This window comes from Saccopteryx leptura, chromosome 4 (assembly GCF_036850995.1).
Source record: "Saccopteryx leptura isolate mSacLep1 chromosome 4, mSacLep1_pri_phased_curated, whole genome shotgun sequence".
Classification (NCBI taxonomy): domain Eukaryota; kingdom Metazoa; phylum Chordata; class Mammalia; order Chiroptera; family Emballonuridae; genus Saccopteryx; species Saccopteryx leptura.
Genome location: NC_089506.1, coordinates 120995983 through 121017568, shown reverse-complemented (window position 1 = coordinate 121017568; position 21586 = coordinate 120995983). Strand labels below are relative to the sequence as shown.

The following is a 21586-nucleotide window of genomic DNA, read 5'->3' as shown; positions in this document are numbered from 1 at the left end:
CAATCAATGCAAGGTAGTATATAAATTCTGTCTCCCATTGAAAGAGAAGAAGTTTCTAGGTTAACTTTTATTTTCGATTTAAAATTGAATGACCCATTGTTCTTGCAAGCCAGAAACTTCTACATTCTCCCCCCTCCCCTCCCTAAAGGAAGGATGGGACAAGAAAGCCTGATAGGAAAGCCTGCTCTATCCTCCCAGAATCAATATCAATTTTCAGCTTTTTGGAACCTTACAACAGCCTCAGCCACACACATTACACTAGTCTGTCTGCTCCTTAATGAGTGCTCTGCTACCTCTTCCTGCTGCCTATAGCCCTCAGTCAGTGCCCTGGAGTTGATGAACAAACGATGGAATCTGTCCCCCACTCCATAAAAATCTACTCCACTCAGAGGGAGGTAATGAGTAGGGGAAGAGTACTCCTCTGCCGGGACCCCCCCCCCCCCCCCCCCGTGTTCCAAGCCCATAACGGCCAGATTAGGTAGGGGTCTCTCTGAGGCCAGGCACAGAAAGCGCTGAGTCACGTTCTAGGCAAGCGGCCAGCCCCGAGGGAGCCTGGCCTTCCCGGCTCCAGAATGTGGGCCATGAGAATTGCCCCAGGGTACGGGGCTGCGGCGCGTGCCCAAGGGGTCTACAAGGCTGCGAAGCGCGCCAGGGCCTGCGGCCTTGTGAGAAGGTGCCCGGGGTGCGGGGCTGCGGAGTTCGCCCAGAGTGTCCAAGCGCGCCGGGATAGGCGGCCGTGGGTGCGCAAACAGCCCCGCCGGCACCTCCGCGGACGGCTATGTGGCCGCCGGCGTCCTCCGTTGCCTGGAGCCGCGGGTGCCAGCGTCCGACGTCACCACGACCCGCTGGCTTGGACCCGACCGGTAGGGGCATGCGGGAAGAGGGAAGTAAGTCCGGGAAAGTTGGCTCCAGGCACACGGTGTGGCCTCCCTGCCGGCCTCTCTTTCCGCGGTGCCTTTCTTCGTGCCCTCTCGAGTTTTGCTCGTTTATGGGCTTTCTCCCCGACTTCACATTCCGCTCCTCTTAAGGGCCTTCTCTTGCCCCCCTTTTTCTGTTTCCACACATCCGCTGCCCTTCGGCCTCCCTCCTCCCTTTCCTTGCCCCCGAGACAGTTTCGGAGGTTCCAGTTGGCCGGGCGCCGCGTAAAGGCACAGGCGGTGTCGAGCGCCGCCTCGCGGCCCCCTTGTTCCGACCCCAAGGGCTGGGGCACTGCCCCCTCCCCCCCTCCCCCGCCCTCCTGGGCCTTCGCGCCTTGTGGCACAGCCGCGTCCTCAAAACCCGGTCAGAGGCTTCTGGAAAGCAGAAAGGGAGTCCTAAAGAAGAGACCTTGAGACTGAAGATACCCCAGGGAGAGCAGGCTGGAGAAGGGCAGGATTCAGCCACCACGTGGAACATACTCCATGGGAACACGTGTCCAATGCCAGACTCCCACCTCCTGCGCCCTGGCCTGAGGAAGGTGACAAGTCGCAGTGGGAGGCTGGGGCGTCCACAGAGGGGCAGAAGGGAATAGCGATTCTTCTCAGCCACATCTCTGTGTGGTATTTCTGCTCCTTGTGAGTATGTTGCTGTGATTTTCAGGACAGAAAGGCTCACAGTTGCTGCAGGAGGCGCGCTTACCTCCTTCCCCTCAATCCCCTACTCTGGGACACACACCCATGAGCTGATCTCACTCCTTTGGTCCTCCCTCCATGCCCCTGCCCCTCCCTTATCCTCCTGGATTTAGTCATCACTTAGTTATTTATTTGTTCATCATAGTGCCTCTGTCTCCAGCTGGATGCTAGAGAGGCAGCCCAGGTCTTCCTGTCACCCTCATGATACCACCCGCCCTAGAGACCTAAGCTTTCTTCTTTCATTTTTGTCCCTCAGCTCTGAAGACCAGTTGCTTCTTGCCTGCCTTTGATCTGCCCTCAGCAGGGCTCCAGCTAATGCCAGTGAGCTGTGGACTACTTCACAAGCTCCATCAGGAGGACGAGGTCCAGCCTTCCAACCCTCCCTTTCCAGGTTTGCACTTTGCCTCCAATGTTACCCTAGTGACATCCCCCAGCTTCTTTGATGACCTGAATTTAAGCTAGTTTATTCAAGGGACAATCAATCTGCAATTGTGAAAATGATTTTAAAGCTTGCCTGGAGAAAATAAACAAAATGAGAATACATAGGAAGTTTTGTTCTTAGTTTTGTTTTTGTTTTTGGCAGAGACAGAGAGAGTCAGAGAGAGGGACAGATAGGGACAGACGGACAGGGAGAGAGATGAGAAACATCAATTCTTCGTTGCGGTTCCTTAGTTGTTCATTGATTGATTTCTCATATGTGCTTGACCAGGGGGCTACAGCAGAGTGAGTAAACCCTTACTCGAGCCAGCAACCTTGGGCTCAAGCTGGTGAGCCCATGCTCAAACCAGGTGAGCCCACGCTCAAGCTGGCGACCTCCAGGTCTCGAACCTGGGTCCTCCACATCCCAGTCCGATGCTCTATTCACTGCCTAGTCAGGCTGGGTTGTTTTTGTTTTTGTTTTTGTTTTTTGAGAGAGAGAGAGAAGCCACAAAGGAAATATTAAACATGAAATATATAATTAAGTTACATGATATAAATCCCATTTAGTTGTGATGTGTAATTCTTCTTATACATTGTTGGGTTTGATTTGCTAATATTTTGAGTATTTTGCACCTGTATGTGAGAGAGGTTGGTCTGTAGTTTTTCTTTCTTGTAGTATCTCTGCTAGTTTTAGTATTAGAGTAATGCTGACCTCATAGAATGAGTTAGGAAGTATTCGCTCTGCTTCTGTCTTCTGCAAGAGATTGTAGAAACTTGGTATCATTTCTTCCTTAAAGGTTTGGTAGAATTCATCAGTGAAACCATGTGGTGGCTCAGTGGATAAATTGTCGACCTGGAATGCTGAGGTTGCCAGTTTGAAACCCCAGGTTTGCCTGGTCAAAGCACATATGGGAGTTGATACTTCCTGTTCATCCGCTCTTCTCTCTCTCTCTCTCTCTCTCTCTCGCCTCACTAAAATAATTAAATAAATAATTTTTAAAAAGGAAAGAAATTTGAGTGTGGTGCTTTCTGTTTTGGAATCCTAGTAATTTATTCAATTTCTATAATAGCAATAGGCCTATTCAGATTATTTATTTCTCCTTGTGTGAGTTTTGGTAGATTGTGTCTTTCAAGAAACTGGTCTGTTTCACTTAAGTTATCATATTTGAAGGCATGGAGTTGTTCATAATATTCCTTTCGTATCCTTTCAACATCCATGGGATTGAAATGATGCCTCCTAATTCATTCCTGGTATAAGTAATTTTTGTCTTCTTTCTTTTTTCTTGATTAGCCTGATCAGAAGTTATTGGTTTTTAAAATCTTTTTAAAGAACTAACTTTTGATTTCCTCTTAATTTCCTATCTTCAATTTCATTGATTTCTGCTCTAATTTTTATTTCTTTTCTCCTGCCTATTTTAGATTTAATTTGCTTTTTCTTTTTCTAGTTTCCTAAGGTGGAAGCATAGATTACTCATTTTAGACTTTTCCCCACTATAATGTACGCATTCAGTGCTACAAATTTCCCCCTCAGCCCTGCTTTCACTGCTTCCCACAAATATTGATGTTTTATTTTCCTTTCCATTTAGTTCAGAGTTAAACATTAGATGCCATTTTTCATTTGTCAGCTTGGCAAAAATGTTAAAGTTTGATAACGCAGTGTTGATTAAGGTGTGGAGAAATAGGCACATGTATACTTTGGTATTGGAAGTGTATATGAGTTCAACCATTTTGGATGGAAATTTGTACATTTCTGTAGAAAATTTAAATGCGTATGTGTTTCAATTTCATATACATGTATATACAGGGGTGATCATGCACAAGCCACTATGTATATGGGGCAAAGTTTCCAATAGCAAAAACCTGGATATTAGAGAGTATCTATCTCTAATATCAATATTGAAAGATGATCAGGTATGCCAGTAAGTGAACATGCAGGCTACAGGAAAGTATGTTTAATGTGATAGCATTTATGTTTTCTTTTAAAAAAAGAGTTTATTCTGTGTGTAATATTCCTGGATTTGTATGCATACATCTAGAAAGTCCTGACTGTGGTTGCTCCTGGGGTAGAGGTGCTTGGGAGTCAAGGCAGAGGAGGGCACTGCTTGTTTTTTGTTTTTGTTTTTTTACCATATACCTTATTTGCAGTTTGAATTACATTTAATTTGAAAAATAGTTTTCGAACCAAATTGCAGGTTTGAGCCCACATGTCGCTGAAAGTGCACTAAACATTTCCTTTGCTCTCTCTTCCTTATAGGAAAGCACACAATAGGCTGTCCACTCCTGTGCTTTGTATACCCAGGCCCTTTCTCTCATTTTATATATAAAAGGACTTTAAAAAACCCAAAAACTTCCTGACCGCTCTGTCAGATGACACTATTAATGGCTTGTGGTTTCTAAATTTAAAAAAAACAAAACATTTTTGATCATTACAGAAAAAAGGAAAATTTATTTTTTTAGAAGAAGCATTTTGGTCCTGGCTGGTTTTCTCAGTGGTAGAGCATTGGCCCAGCATGTGGATGTCCCAGGTTCGATTCCTGGTCAGGGTACACAGAAGAATTGCCCATTTGCTTCTCCACCCCTGCCCCTCTTGCTTCTCTCTCTCTCCCCTCTTGCAGCTCAATTGGACTGAGTTGACCCTGGGTGCTGAGGATGGCTCCACGGCCTCTGCCTCATACCCTAAGAAGAGCTCGATTGCTGAGAATGGAGTAACGCCCCCTAGTGGGCTTGCTGGGTGGATCCCCGTCTGGATGCATGAGGGAGTTTGTCTCTGCCTTCCCTTCTTTCACTAAATTTAAAAAAAATAAAAAAGGGATTTTAATGGAAATTATTTAAATTAACCATCTTTAGAAACTGAGCACTCCTTGTACTCTACTTACCATTCTAGAATTTTGTGGTGTTTTTCTGAGTTCTTTTGTTTTGCTGTTTTTGTTTTTTGCAATGCATCTATCATATTTAAATATCTGTAATCCCAGGGAACAGACACTGTCGTTGTTTACATCATAGCATACAGATTTTCAGTATGTCTACCAGGCTAGGCAACATTAGTTTGGAGGAATGTTACACTTGTTACCTCAGAAAAAGCACCAAGTCTGGAATTAGGAAGTAACCAAAGAAAGAACACTAGCCTAGAGTGGGGGGGGCGGGGGGGAGAAAGAGCTCTTCCTCCCTCCCTCTGGAAAGAGAATCTGTGAGTCAGCAGGGAGGGAACTTGGCTATGATTAGCACCTTTGTGTTCTGCACAAGTCTGTGAAGGAAAATTAAGGCTTCTGAAACCAGTTGAAACACCACTTGCTCCTTTTGCTTAAAGCAGTTTGTTCTGAGTATAGTTAGGGAATCACAGCCTTTACTGAATCAATGTCTGCTGTGGACACATGCCTGACATTGGGTTGAGAATCATTTAAACTCATCTTTTCATTCTGTTTTCCTTTCTCCAGATACGGTTGTCATAAAAATAAGCAGCGATTTTCTTGAAAATCAGATTGGCAGCTTTGCATAGCAAAAACAGACCTCCTGAGGTAACAAACATAGGGGTGGGCCCAGAGGAGAGCCCTCTCCCAGCCAGCTGTGTTGATTTAATGCAGCTGACCTCCCACTTCCTCTCAGCCTGAGCTTCCTCGACAACAGCTGTGCCCCATTCGGAAGTTTATTGTGAGGATTAGCCGAGATAACGAGCAAGGATGGTGCTTGTAACAGAGATGGGCAAACAAGACTCTCGATACATGGCGGCTGGCAACCAAATTACACTTAGTGAAGGATATTTGAGAATATCAAAAAAGTACACACACATATAATAGTTTATTTACAGAAGTGCAATGTTATTGTATAAAGTTCAAAGTATTTGTTCACAGTCATAGAGGATTCCTCCGTTCCTAAGACCTACGGAGCAAGACGAAAGCGGTATTTTTCTTGAGCGTTTACTATGGCCTGGGTGCTGTTCAGAGACGTAAAGTGCTGAACGAGGCTTTCCGGGCTGGTCCACCTGAGCCACACTTGTCAGCCACACTCTAGATGGCTGCCTGCCCCCCAGCCCGTTGCAGTGCTCTGCGCAGAAGTACTTCCGCCTGCCACTCCCAACATGGCACCACCAGCGCACTCTGGGGCGGGGCCAAGGTCGGAAGTGGGTGTGACAGCGACGGAAGCCGAGAAGGCACACACGCTAAGAGAAAACACTGGAAGTGGGACCCACAGGGTCGTAGAGATGATTCCCCCGCAGGAGGCGTCAGTCCGACGCCGGGAAATCGAGGATAAACTGAAGCAGGTTGGACTGAGGCTGGAGAGGCCGGGGAGGAGGTGAAGGAAGGGGCCTGGACATCAATCCCTGAAAGGAGAAGGGCTTGGGGACGAGGCCATGGGTCTGCGATGCTGTTATCTTTAGCCTAAAGCTTCTGGTGATTCCCTCCTCTCTGCTCTCCCAGGAAGAGGAGACGCTGTCTTTCATCCGAGACAGCCTGGAGAAGAGCGATCAGCTCACCAAGAACATGGTGAGTAATCCCTCTGCTGGGAGGAGAGCAGGCCTCCAGATCCTGGCGGAGAGCCCTGCGACCTGGCGGTTCCGGTCCATCAGGCCTGGAATTTTGGCCTGGGTAGTGATGGTGTTAATGTGTGGGTTTCTCTAGCAGCAGTGTGGCATGTCTGTTACCTAGCTCCCTTCCCCTTGTACGCCTCTTCATTGAAGATGCTGCTGTCTCCCCCCTCCCCCCCACCAGCCTCTTCAAGCTTTCCTCCTCTCCTTCCAGAAACATTTAGTGAGACTGACTTAGGTAGGCTGGGTATTGGCCATATGTCATCCTTAATTTACGTGATGGTTGTAGAGCAGGGTTAGCACTTCCGAGATTTCTGGGGGCAGGCAAGGCTCAGCCATCACCCCTTGAGGGCTTTGGGGTAGTGGGAGCTCCAAAGTCAGACAGATATAGGATCTAGCCCTCTCCCTTCAGTTGTTGTGGTTAACTCATCTGATGAAACAGAGACAATGTGCCTGACCTGTGGTGGTGCAGCGGATAAAGCATTGACCTGGAACTCTGAGGTCACCAGTTCAAAACCTGGGCTTGTCTGGTCAAGGCACATGTGGGAGTTGATGCTTTCAGCTCCTCCCCCCTTGTCTGTCTCTCCTCTCTAAAATGAATAAATAAAATTTTTAAAATTAAAAAAAAAAACAGACAATGTGAAGGTCATAGGAGCTAATACATGGGAACACATGTATAGTACCTGGTGTATAGTAGGTGCTCAAGAAATACGAGTTTTCTTCTTTATTTCTAGAGGATACTGTAAAGTATAAATTGAGTAAATACAAACTTGGGTATCTATTTAGTAACAATCATAAAGCCCTAGTCCTTATTTAATGGCATTCACCTTTAAAGAGCAGGCTTTTGAAAGTGCCAGCAATGCATTTGAGACTACTCCATATGAAACTACTTTCTGTTCAGTCTAGGAAAGCCTCAGAAAGAATGGAAATTAAGATTTGGCTTCAGAGGGTGGAAGGGAAACTATCCTGGGATGATTATATTAGGAGAAGTTCATTTGTTGCTTGGTTTGCCTTCAAATCAAACTTCATCCAATTTATTTGGACTACATCCTATGTGTCAGACATGTGGGAGGTGCTGAGGATGCAGTGGGGAACAGCTGCACCCCCGTCCCTTCCCTCATGGAGCTTATTGTCTAGAAAACCAGAGAAAAGGCAGCAAATGCCAAAGACCTGGTGGGTGTCTAGAAGTGATGCCGGGACAGCTGTGAAGCCTGAGACAGGGTTTCCCCGCAGGTATCTATCCTGTCGTCCTTTGAGAGCCGCCTTATGAAGCTGGAGAACTCCATCATCCCTGTGCACAAGCAGACAGAGAACCTGCAGCGGCTGCAGGAGAATGTTGAGAAGACTCTGTCCTGCCTGGACCATGTCATCAGCTACTACCATGTGGCCAGTGACACTGAGAAGATCATCAGGGAGGGGTGAGCTAGGGCCAGAGGCTCACATTCTTAATGCTTCCTGGACCAGTGGCCCTAGGCTGTGGAAGGGAGAGGTAGAATGTATTTGAGACTGGAGTTTCTATATTAATTTTCCTCTTTCCCCTTCCAAACACCATTTTCTTGGTCCTTCTCTTCATCTTCCATCCACCCAGGCTGATACGACTCCTTTCCTTCCTAGCCCTACAGGTAGACTGGAAGAGTACCTGGGAAGCATGGCCAAAATTCAGAAGGCTGTGGAGTATTTCCAGGACAATAGCCCAGATAGCCCAGAGCTCAACAAAGTGGTAAGGGGCCAGCAGGATAATGTGAGAGGTTTGGGGACACCAGCCCCTGCCCTGGTCTCATGTGAGACTGCACCAGCTTAAAGGAGAATATGGTAGAATAAACAGAAGTATACAATACAGTACCCATACTGCGATCCTTAAGACCTCTGCCTCAGGAATTACAGATATACATTTTTGTTGCATTTGTATACTTTAACTAACCCCCCTCTTATCTGGTGACCACCAAGTTATTCTTTGTATCTATGAATTTATTTCTGTTTTGTTTGTTCATTTATTTTGTTGTTTAGATTCCACATATAAGTGAAATGATACGGTATTTGTCTTTCTCTGACTTATTTCACTTAGCATAATACCCTCTAAATCCATCCACATTTTAAGTGAACAGTGCAGTGGCATTAACATATGTGAATGTGTTTTCAGTTCTCTTACATGTTCTGGGTACCTGTCCCTTATCAGATAGATGATTTGCAAATATTTTCTCTCATTCTGTGGATTGCCTTTTCACTCTTTTAATGGTATCATTCGCAGCATAAAAGTTTGGGGTTTTTTTTGTATTTTTCCGAAGCTGGAAACGGGGAGGCAGTCAGACAGACTCCCGCATGCGCCTGACCGGGATCCACCCGGCATGCCCACCAGGGGGCGATGCTCTGCCCATCCGGGGCATCGGTCTGTTGTGACCAGAGCCACTCTAGCGCCTGAGGTAGAGGCCATGGAGCCATCCCCAGCGCCCGGGCAAACTTTGCTCCAATGGAGCCTTGGCTGCGGGAGGGGAAGAGAGAGACAGAGAGGAAGGAGAGGGGAAGGGGTGGAGAAGCAGATGGGCGCTTCTCCTGTGTGCCCTGGCCAGGAATCGAACACAGGACTCCTGCACACCAGGCCAACACTCTACCACTGAGCCAACCGGCCAGGGCCCGCAGCATAAAAGTTTTTAATGTGACATTGTTCAATTTATCTTTTTTTCTTTATTGCAAACCCTTTTCAAACAAGAAGACAAATTAATAGTGCAGTGAAAAAATAGTCAATATTTATGAAGCATCTACTTACGAAACCCTGGGTTTCATCTGTGAACATACAGTTTGAGAGAACATGAGGTGAAGAAGTTATCAAAGAAGGCTTCCTGGCGCTCCTTGTCTGGGTTAAAGGAAGTGGAGGCAAAGGAGGGGGAGGTGAGGGCTAGCTCCATACCAAAGCAGCAGCAGCAGCGGACCCTCTTCCTTCCTCCCTTCCTTCCTTCCTCCCTTCCTCCCTTCCTCCCTTCCTCCCTTCCTCCCTTCCTCCCTTCCTCCCTTCCTCCCTTCCTCCCTTCCTCCCTTCCTCCCTTCCTCCCTTCCTTCCTTCCTTCCTTCTCCCCTACAGAAGCTGCTGTTTGAGCGGGGGAAGGAGTCTCTGGAGTCTGAGTTCCGCAGCCTGATGACTCGGCACAGTAAGGTCGTCTCTCCAGTGCTCATCCTGGACCTGATCAGTGGTGAGGAGGAGATGGAGGTCCAGGAGGAGGTGCCCCTGGAGCACCTGCCCGAGGGTGTGCTCCTGGACGTGGTCCGCATCTCCCGCTGGCTGGTGGAGTACGGCCGCAACCAAGGTGAGAGGCCCCACCAGGGAGGGTGGCCAACAGGTCAGGCCCAGAGGCAGGGGCTCTCTTTTTATTTCTTTAACCCACCTGGGTTTATGTGTATATATTTGAATAGTTATATATCTATAGATATATAAATATATATGTAAAAATTTAATTGGGAATAATATAGCAATAAGTCTACAGCTTATGTTCAAATTGTAAATCTAGTCAAATCCAAGTTTTTCTTTATACATCATATTTTTCTCTTTCTTTACTCTTTTTTGGATTAATTATAAGATTTTTGAATAGTACAGAAAGCCTCACATGAAAAGCAAAAGTCTGTCTCCTTACTTTTTGGATGCCTACAATTTTATAGCCCAAACATGAGCACTGTTAAGATTTATTTATATCCTTCCAAAAACTCCTATAACTGTGAGAGTGTGTGTATGTGTGTCCTCTCCTCATTCCAGAATGGAAAGCCATGCTACAATTGTTTTGTTTTTAACTTGTGATAGCCTTGAGATTGTTCCCTATCAGTCCATGTACATTTGCTTTGTTTTTTTAACAGCTGGACAATACTCCATGGTATGGCAGCACCACCATTTCTTTAGCTGTTCCAAAATTAAGAAGCAAAAAATCTTGGGTTAAGCAAAATTTTAGAAAACAAAAACTCCAATGAATATTTCATTTTAAGCCCTTTAACCCTCCATGCACGTTGTTAATGGCTAAAGATACAGTGTGTTTTTTCATTCACTATTGTTTGTTGTCTCTTTGCCTCCTTTTGATCGCTCACATCCTTTGACCCTTACTAAGTTGAATTTGGATATTAGCTTTGTATTTTTTACCTAAAAATAACCTTAGCTTCAAAACATGAAAAATTATCAGTTCTATTTTTAAGAGGAATATTTTTCCTCTTAAAAGTTTGCCTGATTTGAAAAAAAAAAAAGTTTGCCTGATTTGGGATGAGGCCTGTGGGTGGCTGCAAGCCAGAGTGGGAGCTAGGAAGGGGTTAGCAAGTAGAAATAGTGGGCACTGCCACCACCCTGTGAGCCAACCTAGAGAGGAAAGACAGGGACGCTAGCCATCACAGCCCTGTCATCCTGTCTCTCCTCAGATTTCATGAACGTCTACTACCAGATTCGCTCCAGCCAGCTGGACCGCTCCATCAGGGGCCTGAAGGAACATTTCCGGAAGAGCACTTCTGCCTCTGGGGTTCCTTACTCCCCTGCCATCCCCACCAAGAGGAAAGACACACCCACCAAGAAGCCCATCAAACGGCCAGGTGAGGCCCCGCTCTGGCCCATTAAGCACCAGCCAGAAGTTTGTGTGGGACCTGGACTGCTGTTGGCCACCCTGGGGTTAGCAGCATCAGCCCCTCCAGAGATTATTCTCAGAGTAACCCCCAGGTATAGGTATACAGAACAGAAAGCAAGTGTTTACCCACCCAACAAGGCCCCCATTGGGTGAGGCTCTTCCTTCTTATTCAGCACAGTCTGGGGTTACATAATGTCTTTGGAGTGGAGGGAAGTCACAGATATAGAGAGGTAGGGTAACAGGATGCCGGGGCAGAGCCACTGGCTGGGCCCGTTGTCCCTTCAGGAGGCCGGTTGTACTGCTACAGACAAGACCATGGGGTGGAGACAGGGCAGCCTTCCCCTTCTAGAAAGCCAAGGTGGCTTGAAGTGACACATGGCTGAGAAGTGGATAGGAAAGAGTTATGCATTCACAGTCAGTCCAGAAAGGAAAATAATCCCAGCCATCCTCTCCTAAGAGGTTCCCCTAGCTCTCAGGCAGCTCTGCGAAGCTAGTGCCTTCCAGCCGGGAAGTCAAGAGAGGGATGCTGAGGGAAGAGAGCCCTGGGCCATGGGTTGTTGGTGTCCTGGGTGAACAGCTCACTGTCTGCCGCCATCTTGTCCCCTGTAGTCTGTACAGGTAAACAGGGTCCCTGTGTGTACCTGCTGCTGGGAAAGCCTGGCTGTCTCTGGCTGCTGAGAGATGTTGCCTTCGGCTCAAGAACAGGCTGGGACATTCTGGGGTGAGGGGCTGCTGCAGGCACATGCCCTAAGCGTGGCCCATGGCTCCATCCCTCGTGAAAACAGGCTTGGTGTAGAGTTCACACTTTTTGGTCCCTACCTGCCTGTGTCCTTCAGAGGACAGGGTGGCTGTTCCCACTCCACAGCAGCACCTTTGTTGAGGATTTAGAGAAATGGCAGAGTGGAGGCTGCCCTGGGGGCACAGCCAGGCAAGCATTCCGGAAGCTGGTGGCGCAAGAAGGAAGTGCATTGCCTTCTCTCCTCCAGTATGGGTGGGTACCCTGGCTGCTCCGCCCTCACCCCAAAAACTAGTGACAACTAAGCCCGCCCGCTCAGCGGCTGCTGCACGTGGGTCAGTTCATCTCTCTGCCTGTGTGTTGAGCAGGTGCTGTGTCTGGGTGGTTGCCTGGACCTTGGCCAGTCAGTGCTCACTTCCCCTCTGTCTCTTCTGTGACGGGCCCTGAAGTCCCCAGGACCTGCTGTGTTCTGTCTCAGGAGTGCTGGCTGGCTGTGCAGGGACAGAGCCTCCTGGGAGGAAGGGTTCACAGTGGACCTAATCCATCCTTGGCTTGTAGACCCGAGAGAGAAACTACCAGGGAAGGTTCCCATGGTTTCTGTGGGGCATCAAGAGTTGTCAGGAGCTGGTGGGCTCAGGACTGATTTGGGACTAAGGAATCAGGCCTGGGGACAATAGTCCTTGGCTCTGGAGAGAGGAGCAGGGAGGCCTCTGTTGCTAGTGATGAAACGCCAGCCTCAGCGTCCTCTGTGGTGATGGGGTGTCTGATGGCTTTGGCAGCTGCCGGGTCAGCAGTCCCAGTTCACGCCCAAGTGACTGGGCAACGGTGGGGCTCCTGCAGACCCAGCGTGCTGATCTGCCCCGGGCAGTGGTGGGCAGGAACTTGATGCACTGGTAAGCAGGGGTGCTCACTGAACACAGAGACAGATACAGAGCTGGGGCCCCAAACTTGGTTTTAGGAGCTGACAGGTGTGGTGCAAACAGGAAGAAATGAGTCCCTCCTCCAGACCTTGCCTCTTTCACCTAGCGTCTGTGGGACATGTCCAGGGCTCAGCAGCCTCAGTATGCTCTGAGATTTAGGGGACAAGACTGGCAGTCTCTAGGGATGAGGGACCAGAGTTTTGCCTGTTTGAAATGCTATTTGATTTCCCCACATTTTCTGTCCTGAGGTGTCTCATTCCCAGGGAGGTGGCTGACCCCAAGGCTGGGGGTGCTGCAGTTTTGTTTCATTGTATTTACTTGTGACACTAACTGTTGTTTTTTTTTCTGTGTGCCAAGAGCATGTTTCTTTTCCCACTCTCTCCCTCTGCTCTCTGTGAGATGGCTTCTGTTAACCCCTCTCAGCTTTTGAGTTTTTCCCAGTTGCTTTGATGGTTTCCATAGCTTCAGAGCATGGGGTCAGGCTGTCTCTGGGTCTCCAGCCTTCTTTCCTGGGCATTGCCCTCCAGGATGCTCCTTCCCATCTCACCAGCTCCTGGGTGCTTCTTTCCCTTGACTACTGTTTGGTGACCTGCCAACACTGAGCATCCCGGAGAGGTCTGCCTGGAGTTAGCAGCAGGGTGCAGGCCTCCCAGCTTCTGGGTGCCCCAGGCTCTGCCCCTGGTTGTGTCATCTGGGTGTGAAAGCTTCATCAGCTCCTCCGTCCCTAACCTTCAAGCCCTCGTCTTTTCTGATTTCAGTGCCACTCAGGAGCTTTTGTTTGGGCTCCTCCTGGTAGGTCTGTGCCCACCTCATCCTCAGCCATGGCATGTCCTAAAGCAAGCCCAGAGCCAGAATAATGAGGGTTAGCAGTAGAATTGGAAGCTCTATTTGGGGAATGTGTCCGTTCCTTGTTCTCTGTCTGCTGGGTATCCAGTGGCCCTGGGGGAGGGTCTGCTGGGCGAGGTGGTGTCCGGGCATGCTCACTGTTGGAAGGTTGGGCATGGGGCCGTGGGCCGGTGGAGGGCTGCTGCTGTTTTCTCTCACTCGTTTCCTAGGTCTTCTTATCTCCTCTCTGTGTGGCTCTGGTGACAGGGACGATCCGTAAGGCTCAGAACCTTCTGAAACAGTATTCCCAGCATGGTCTAGATGGGAAAAAGGGGGGCTCTAACCTCATTCCTCTGGAAGGTAATCACCCTGTGTCCCTCTTCTGTTACCTCCTCCTCTACCGTGTCCACCCCGTGGCAGGGCAGAGCCTCCAGCCCCCAAGGAGGGCCTCGGAAGAAACCCTGAAAGGGGAATAGGGTGGGGACTGCATGTCCCTGTGCCACTCACTCCAGCTGGCACAGCGACAGGTTTCATGGCCTTGGCCTGGTCCTGTTTGGCTGACGGCAGCCCTGCCCTCCCTGAGTCACCCCCACCCCCCCACCCCCACGTCTCTGTTCTTGTCTTGTGTTTGAACTCAGAGCAAGTTCTTTTCCGTGGGCAGCCCTTTCACGCTCAGACTCGCAGTGGCAGGACCACGCCAGCCTAGGCCTCCTGGTCACCCTCTCTACCCCAACTTCAGGATGGGTTTGTGTATATGTGCAGCAAGGGGATGGGCAGTTGGTTGGCCATGTCCCTTCCTCCTTCTATCAGGGAAGGACAGCTCCACCCTGGGGGACTCGACCCTCCTTCATAAGAATGATACTGGGGAACAGAAAGAAGGCTGTTCCCATTCACTGGGCAGCAACACTTCTTTAACTGAGTCTCTCTCCATGTATGACAAGATAACCCGCTGGGTTCGAGCGGCAGTCCCTGCGCAGCTGCCAGAGGCTCCTCACAACTCTCCTGGGTCCTCACATCTTTCTCTTGGCCTCCAGGCTTGAGGAAACCAGCTCCCAAGGGTGGCCTGGGGCACTGCAAATCAGGCTTGAAACGGCTGTTCCCAAGGTGGTCTGAGGCAGAGTGGGTTCAGAGCCCTCTCCAATGCCCCTTCCCCAACACCCCATCTCACACCCCTAACTGGAGATTGAGGGTTTCTTTCCCAGTCCTTGAGGGCCCACCCGCCCAGTCCCTGATTAAATGCTGCTTGCACTTGTGCGGCCGACGTCTCGCTAGGTCACGAGCATGATTTCCGAGTTAAGCACCTGTCCGAGGCCCTGAACGACAAGCACGGGCCACTGGCCGGTGAGTACCATAGCCCAGCCTGAGGGCAGCCACTGCTGCCTTCACAGCAGTCACCAGAGGGCCCAGCTGGCCCCTCCGCTTCAAGGATGGGCCGGACCTATGGCGTCTCTCCAGTCTCACTCTTTCAGGAACTAGGTCAACCTGCCTCTCTCCAGGTGGGAGTGCACACCTGGTTCTCAGGGCCCGGGCCAAGGGGAGAAGTTGCCACTACTTGGAAGGCAGGCAGAGAGGGAAGGTGGCTCCTTGGAGGGCAGGGAGCCCAGACACCTGACTCCAGCAACAGCGCCACAGTTCTGACTTCTGAGAGCCCATCCCTTGGCACACAGAACTAGGTTGCCTGCTGGCGCCCATGCCTCAGCCTCCAGTAGTGGGATCCAGTCTCCTGGGGCAGCTGACAGCCAAGGAGCCCTCTCTCTCTGGGGCTCACTTTGCTTCTGATCAAATTTTAACCCCATGCCAGTCAGCCTCTAGGCCATAGCCCACATCTTCTTATGTGTTCTAGAAGGCTGGTTGGGCTGGTCACTGCCCTCACAGACACAGGATTTTCTGAGATAGATGACCATCTCCTTGAGGTGGACACCACTGTCTGCCCGTCCCTGGCTGGCCTCTTTCCCATACAATTCAAAATCCTCTTCCTGGGGTCAGACACACTCTATTTAGGAAGTCCATTTACAGATTTCCCTCCTTGCCCTTTTATCTGTCTCCCACACCTCCAGTACTTGATTCTCTGGGACATAAATACTGTCCATGGCACAGCTAAAACTGCAGCCAGGACAGAGACTAGACTCAGCCCCCGATTTCCCCCCAACTCAGTTGGGCCTGCTGGAGTCCTCACTTTCTGCCAGAACAGTCTTCCTCCTCCCTGTCTGCTGCCAGTCTGGGCCACAGGCCAGGGACTGGGGAGACCTGTGCCCCCACAGCAGGGAGAGGGCTGTCCCCAGACCAGCAGCTCAGTGTGCTGCTGTCCCCCCAGGAAGAGACGACATGCTGGATGTGGAGACCAACGCCTACATTCACTGCATCAGTGCCTTTGTCAAGCTGGCCCAGAGCGAGTACCAGCTGCTGATGGAAGTCATCCCTGAGCACCATCAGAAAAAGACCTTTGACTCCCTGATACAGGTTCTTCCCTTCCCCTGTGTCCAGATGCCATAGCAAGAGCTGTCTCTGCAGAAGCTTGAGTTTGGGCCATGCCTAGTATCTGTAACCCTCAAGTACAGCCACCACCTCCACCTTGCATCCTGGGGACCTGTCCTAGGTGGCATGTCCAGCTGGTACCTCCCCATCAGAAGCATACTGGCTTCCCCCATATCCCTCCGGATGCCCTCACTGTCCCTGGGAACAAGCTTTCACCACTCTGCCCCCTCTATGAGCTTTGTGTTTGTCCCTTTCTCAGGATGCACTGGATGGGCTGATGCTTGAGGGGGAAAACATTGTTTCTGCCGCCCGGAAGGCCATTGTTAGGCACGACTTCTCAGCAGTGCTCACCGTCTTCCCCATCCTGCGGCACCTCAAGCAGACCAAGCCTGAGTTCGACCAGGTGCTCCAGGTGTGTGGTGGGGGAGGCTCTGGGGATATGGGAGGAGTCCTGCCACCGACACAGCCTCCCAAGAGAACCACGTTCTCTGCCCCCACACCTTTGCTCAAGGGTAACTGGAAGCAGCCCACAGGTCTGTGAGTGAAGAAGAGGCAGTCCCCTAGGGTGAGGGGTGGGGCAGCAGCTGGGCCTGAACGAAACTGAATGTACAGCCGGTGACTGAGGACAGTGGTCAGGGCTCAGCCCGCTGTGTAGCTGTGTGCTTTCTCAGGGAACGGCCGCCAGCACCAAGAACAAGCTGCCCAGCCTCATCACCTCCATGGAGACTGTTGGTGCCAAAGCACTGGAGGACTTCGCTGACAACATCAAGGTGATCTCCCGCCTTCTGCTGTCACCAGTGACTTGGCTGGGGAACTCGTTAAGTGGGCAGGGTGTGAACGGCCAAATCTGCTCAAGGGAAGCCAGCTGCACTGCGAGTCTCCTGTCAGCACCCACTGCCTCTCTTTCTTTCTGGGGACTCCAGGCCTGAAGCTCCCCATCTCCTCCTGGCGTGTCTTCTGTCTTGCTAACCTTTGTGCCACAGGGTGTCCTGACACCTGTCTGCCAGGAGGTGGCGCCATGACCAGGCTGATAGATGGGCTGGGTTTGATGTCTCCCATGGGAGCTCTCCCAGGGAATCTGTTTTTTCCACAGAATGACCCAGACAAGGAGTACAACATGCCCAAGGATGGTACTGTGCATGAGCTCACAAGTAATGTAGGTGCTGCCTGAGGTCACAGAGGGAGGGGAGGGGCCCAGAGCCACCAGGACCATGGAGTGCTTAGCGCCTCCAGCAGAACGAGCTTTCCCTCGCAGGCCAAACCCAAAGCAGGAAACTGGAAGTTTGCCACTATCTTTTTCACCGGGCAGGCCCCTGGTCCTGCACTTACCCTATATTACCCTATAACAGTCACAGAGGGCCCATTGTGGGGGGTGATGTGGCCTCTGGGTCCTGCCCTTGACCTTCTGGGACCCATTTTCCCCTCATAGGCCATCCTTTTCCTGCAGCAGCTCCTGGACTTCCAGGAGACGGCGGGCGCTATGCTGGCTTCCCAAGGTACTTGGCATCTCCTAGTGGGGGGGGGCAGCCCTGTAGCCCCTCCTTCCTGCCTGAGGATGTGGGATTAGTCCCCCAGTGGGCACCTCTGGTGAGATTTCCTCCAGCCTGTGGAGCTGGATGGAGCTCTGGCCTGTGGTGGTGCCCCAAGCTAATTGGGTCCTCCAGACAGCTTCAGGACTGAGCAGCAGGAGAGCAGGGTTTAACTGCCCTAGTCTCTCTCTGGAGAGCACTCATGTGTTTGAAGGTGCCCTTCCTGCCCCGCTCTCTGTCCAAATTTCTTCACATACCCTTGTGTTCACCTGTCCTAATGAGTCTCACACAGCTGATACTTCTGGAGGCTGCATCTCAGGACCAGCCTGGTGTCTTCCAGTCTATCCAGGCACTGAGATGCAGCCCCATGTGTTTGGGCCCAGGCCCTCCCTGCTACCCCCACTGGGGGCAAGAGCTGAGGGGGCAGCTCCTGGCCTATGGGTCTCCAAGTCTCCACTTTCCTGTGTCCCCTGGTCTTCAGCAGGTCTGGCCTTGGTGTGAGCTGCTGTCTGTGTTCTGGCTGTCGTGGGGAGTGGTCTGCTTGACTCGGGATGACACAGTCATTTCTAACCTGTTTTTGCACTTTGCATCTTTCTCTCATCTTTGTCTCTCCCCCTCTGTATGCACTGCCTTTCACTCCGTAGTTCTTGGGGACACATACAATATTCCTTTAGACCCCCGAGGTAAGCAGCAGGGTTCTACAGCCCCATCCTCTCCCTCTGAAGCCCTGTGAGTGAGGTCCCCTGGGGACCAAGGCAACCGGACAGACTCAGGACCTGTTGGGGAGTGGGGTTAGAGGGCAGGGGTCCCTTCTGGGTGTTTCCAGCTCTCGCAGCTCTACACATGGCCACTCTCCGTCTGTGAGGTTATCCAGGCGGTATCCTGCTGTCCCCAGCACCGTGCATATATCCTCCAGCCTAGCCCAGCACCTGCCAGCCTCTCCCTCTCCCCTGCTTTGGCCTTCTGCTCTGTGTGGGCAGGTCCCCTCTGCTCAGAAGGGCATGGTAGAGGAGGTGGTGGGGAAAGAGGAGAGGCCGTGGGAGCCCATTCTGACCCTGTTGACAGACGGGATGGCGCAGCCTTGGATACCACCCAGCATGGGTTGGGGGTTGAAGGGCAGGGTGTGTCCCACTCCTGTCCTGCCAGCCTTCCTGCTGATCATGGGCCACCCTGTCACCATAGAGGGGCTTGCCCTGGGTTCCAGAAAGAGTCCAAGGGAGTGTTCTATGCAGCAGGTGGGGAGTCCTGGAGCTCAACAGATATCCAGTTCCTGCTCTGAGCTCGTTTCAGTCCCATCAGCCAGAGAAATGAAGGCTGAGCGGCCCCACCTAGTGTGACCTCAGTTGCCCTTGGGCTGGGAGAAGACCAGAGAGGGTATTAGCTGCTGCTGCTGCAATAACAGGGCTTCTCCTCTCTCCCAGAGACCAGCTCTTCTGCCACCAGCTACAGCTCCGAGTTCAGCAAACGCCTCCTCAGCACCTACCTCTGTGAGTGCTCTCTGGCTGCCAGCAGCCCTGCAGCCTAGTGCCTGCCTCGGCTCTGCTACCATTTCTGGTCACGCTCCTGAGCCCCCGTGACCTTTGGAATTACAACCTAACCTCAGGTTCAGGGGTGAGGTGGGGTAGGCAAGGGATCTTGAGGCTTGTAGAATGTGGAGTTGGGGAGTGACAGGTGGAGTTGGGGAGTGACTCGGTTTGTGGGTCCTGGGATTGGGTGGTTTTGGTCAAACTGCCATGTGGGCGTGGCCATATCTTTCCCTGTGCAGGTAAAGTCCTGGGCAACTTGCAGTTGAACTTGTTGAGCAAGTCCAAGGTGTATGAGGACCCAGCTCTGAGCGCCATCTTCCTGCACAACAACTACAACTACATCCTCAAGGCCCTGGAGAAGTAGGTGACGGCATGTGCTGCTCTATACCCTCTGTGTGTCCAGTTGGGGGGTTAGTGTTTTACTCTTGGCTGCCCCAGGGCCCAGGGGTGTGTGTGTGTGTGTTCTGCCTTCTTAGAGCTCCTGAAGGTTGGGTGGGGTGGGCAGGCCCCGCTGGTGCTGCTGCCAAGGCCTGCAGCCTAGGTCCTGGGGGCCAGTTCTTTCCCCTCTACTTTGTCCCCTCCTCAACCCCAGGTCTGAGCTGATCCAGCTAGTGGCTGTGACCCAGAAGACTGCTGAGTGCTGCTACCGGGAGCACATCGAGCAGCAGATCCAGACCTACCAGCGCAGGTAAGAGGCTGCGCCCTCCTGCTCACCCCCGCCCCTGTAACCCACCACTCATGCTCCCTTTCCATGTCTCAGGACACAGGGCCCAGTTGGAGTGGGATCAATAATGGGCAACTGCTGCCCTGGGGACCCCAATTCTCTGCTTGTTTTGAATCGCATTCATGGGGTGGTGATGGGAGCCCCCCCCCCACTGCTCCGTGCTCCTTAGGGGCCACTATGCCAGCCTCTTCAGAGGGTAGTCTGCCTGCCGAGGGTGAAGCTAAGCATAGCTGAAGGGCTGAGTGTCAAGGATGTAGGTAATATTTGGCCCAAGCAAAGAACAAAGTAGCAAGAGCACTGAAACTTGGATGAGCATCATTCTGCAGAGCTCCCTCTTCTGCTCCTGGGGGGGGGGGGGGTCTGTCTCTCCCTTGTGTTCCTTCCAGCCCTGAAAGTGTCTTCCTCTTCTTACCCCTTACCAGTTCTCCACCTCTCCTTTCCCTCTCATCTGCTTCTCCATCTTAGTTTGCTATGTAATTGAGGTGAAGCATAGTTGATAGTATTTGTTCCTGTTTCCTTTTCTTAATTTTAAAAGCAAGCATCTCAAACACTTTCTATTCCCAAGGAAAATCTCAGAGGTGTTTTGCTTAGTTGTGACCCAGATCAATTCCTGCCCTCCCCACTCCCCCTCAGTAAATCAAGAGATTTAAAAAACAAAGCAAACCCGCCCCAGGAAGAAGCAGCTGCCTGAGCCCTGTCCCTCTTCTGCTCCCTGCTTTCTCTCCCTCCTGGTAGTTGGTTAAAGGTGACTGACTACATCGCTGAGAAGAATCTACCTGTATTCCAACCCGGAGCCAAGGTGGGCTGAAGGTCTGGACTGGGAGGCGATGTCTATCAGATGAGATACCTTTCATCATGTCTCTGGGAAAAAGCAGACAAGAGTCCCTCTGTGATCAGAGAGCTGCAGGAGAGGGGGCTGGGCTCAGACCTTTGGGGAAGGAGCAGGGGCAGGCGATGCTGCTCTGAGGAGAGCTTCTTTCTTGGCCCCTTAGCTTCGGGACAAGGAGAGGCAGATGATCAAGGAGCGGTTTAAGGTGAGTTGGGATCCCTTCCCTTCCACTGCTTGCTGCTGCTGCTGCTGCTGTTGTAATGACACAGACCCAAATGTTTGTCTCTGGGTCACTTCTCTTTCCACCTTTTTGGTGGCCAGGGCTTCAATGATGGCCTTGAAGAATTGTGCAAGATACAGAAAGCCTGGGCTATTCCCGACACAGAGCAGAGGGACAAGATCCGCCAGGCTCAGAAACACATTGTCAAGGAGACCTATGGGGCCTTTCTGCACAGGTGAGCCCCACACTCCTCATTTCCCCAGCAGGGGCTCTGTGCTCTTTTAAGAAACATGGATGGTGTGGTGTGTTTGGGTGGCAGATCCAGTGCCCTGGGCATTGGCGTGGGGCCAGGTAGGGGTTTCTCTCAGGGGCACCCCATCAAGAAGACCTTAGACTGAAGGTGGAACAGGAGAGGCACTAGGCCTCCTCGCTGACCTCAGTGCCTGGTCAGGTATGGCAGCGTGCCCTTCACCAAGAACCCTGAGAAGTACATCAAGTACCACGTGGAGCAGGTGGGCGACATGATTGATCGTCTCTTTGACACCTCCGCCTGAACCTCCTACTGTCCCTGCCTGGTTGCACCAGACCAGCATATTATTGGACACATAAACCATTGTTAACTTGTCTTTGGGTTGGGTGACTTTGATGTCCTTTGGAACAGGGA

The 21586-nt window shown here is 51.2% G+C and overlaps 1 protein-coding gene and 1 long non-coding RNA gene across 12 annotated transcripts; both read left to right on the top strand.

The window, feature by feature from the left end:
• Positions 1-580: 580 nt before the first annotated feature.
• On the top strand, positions 581-6041 carry LOC136403024 (uncharacterized). Of its 4 annotated transcripts, none has more exons than XR_010751066.1 (3): positions 581-1456; positions 1867-2001; positions 5465-6041. It is a non-coding gene; the product is annotated as an uncharacterized lncRNA (long non-coding RNA). The 4 variants fall into 4 exon arrangements; XR_010751064.1 differs by lacking the exon at positions 5465-6041 and adding an exon at positions 4646-5128 and having other exon boundaries at positions 582-1456; XR_010751065.1 differs by lacking the exon at positions 5465-6041 and adding an exon at positions 2320-2543 and having other exon boundaries at positions 582-1456.
• A 41-nt stretch (positions 6042-6082) lies between these two features.
• On the top strand, positions 6083-21547 carry EXOC7 (exocyst complex component 7). 8 transcript variants are annotated; one of them, XM_066381270.1, is made up of 21 exons: positions 6094-6288; positions 6446-6511; positions 7786-7970; positions 8167-8272; positions 9629-9851; positions 10939-11106; positions 13887-13979; positions 14892-14960; positions 15934-16079; positions 16354-16506; positions 16766-16864; positions 17188-17250; positions 17524-17590; positions 18268-18306; positions 19045-19110; positions 19389-19509; positions 19742-19837; positions 20609-20672; positions 20866-20907; positions 21024-21157; positions 21374-21547. In XM_066381270.1, exons 1-21 carry the CDS (start codon positions 6106-6108, stop codon positions 21474-21476), a joined length of 2286 nt encoding a protein of 761 aa, XP_066237367.1. In that variant the 5' UTR covers positions 6094-6105; the 3' UTR covers positions 21477-21547. The 8 variants fall into 8 exon arrangements, with proteins under 8 accessions (XP_066237366.1, XP_066237367.1, XP_066237360.1 ...); XM_066381263.1 differs by lacking the exon at positions 13887-13979 and having other exon boundaries at positions 6097-6288; XM_066381262.1 differs by lacking the exon at positions 14892-14960 and having other exon boundaries at positions 6097-6288.
• The last annotated feature ends 39 nt before the right edge of the window (positions 21548-21586 follow it).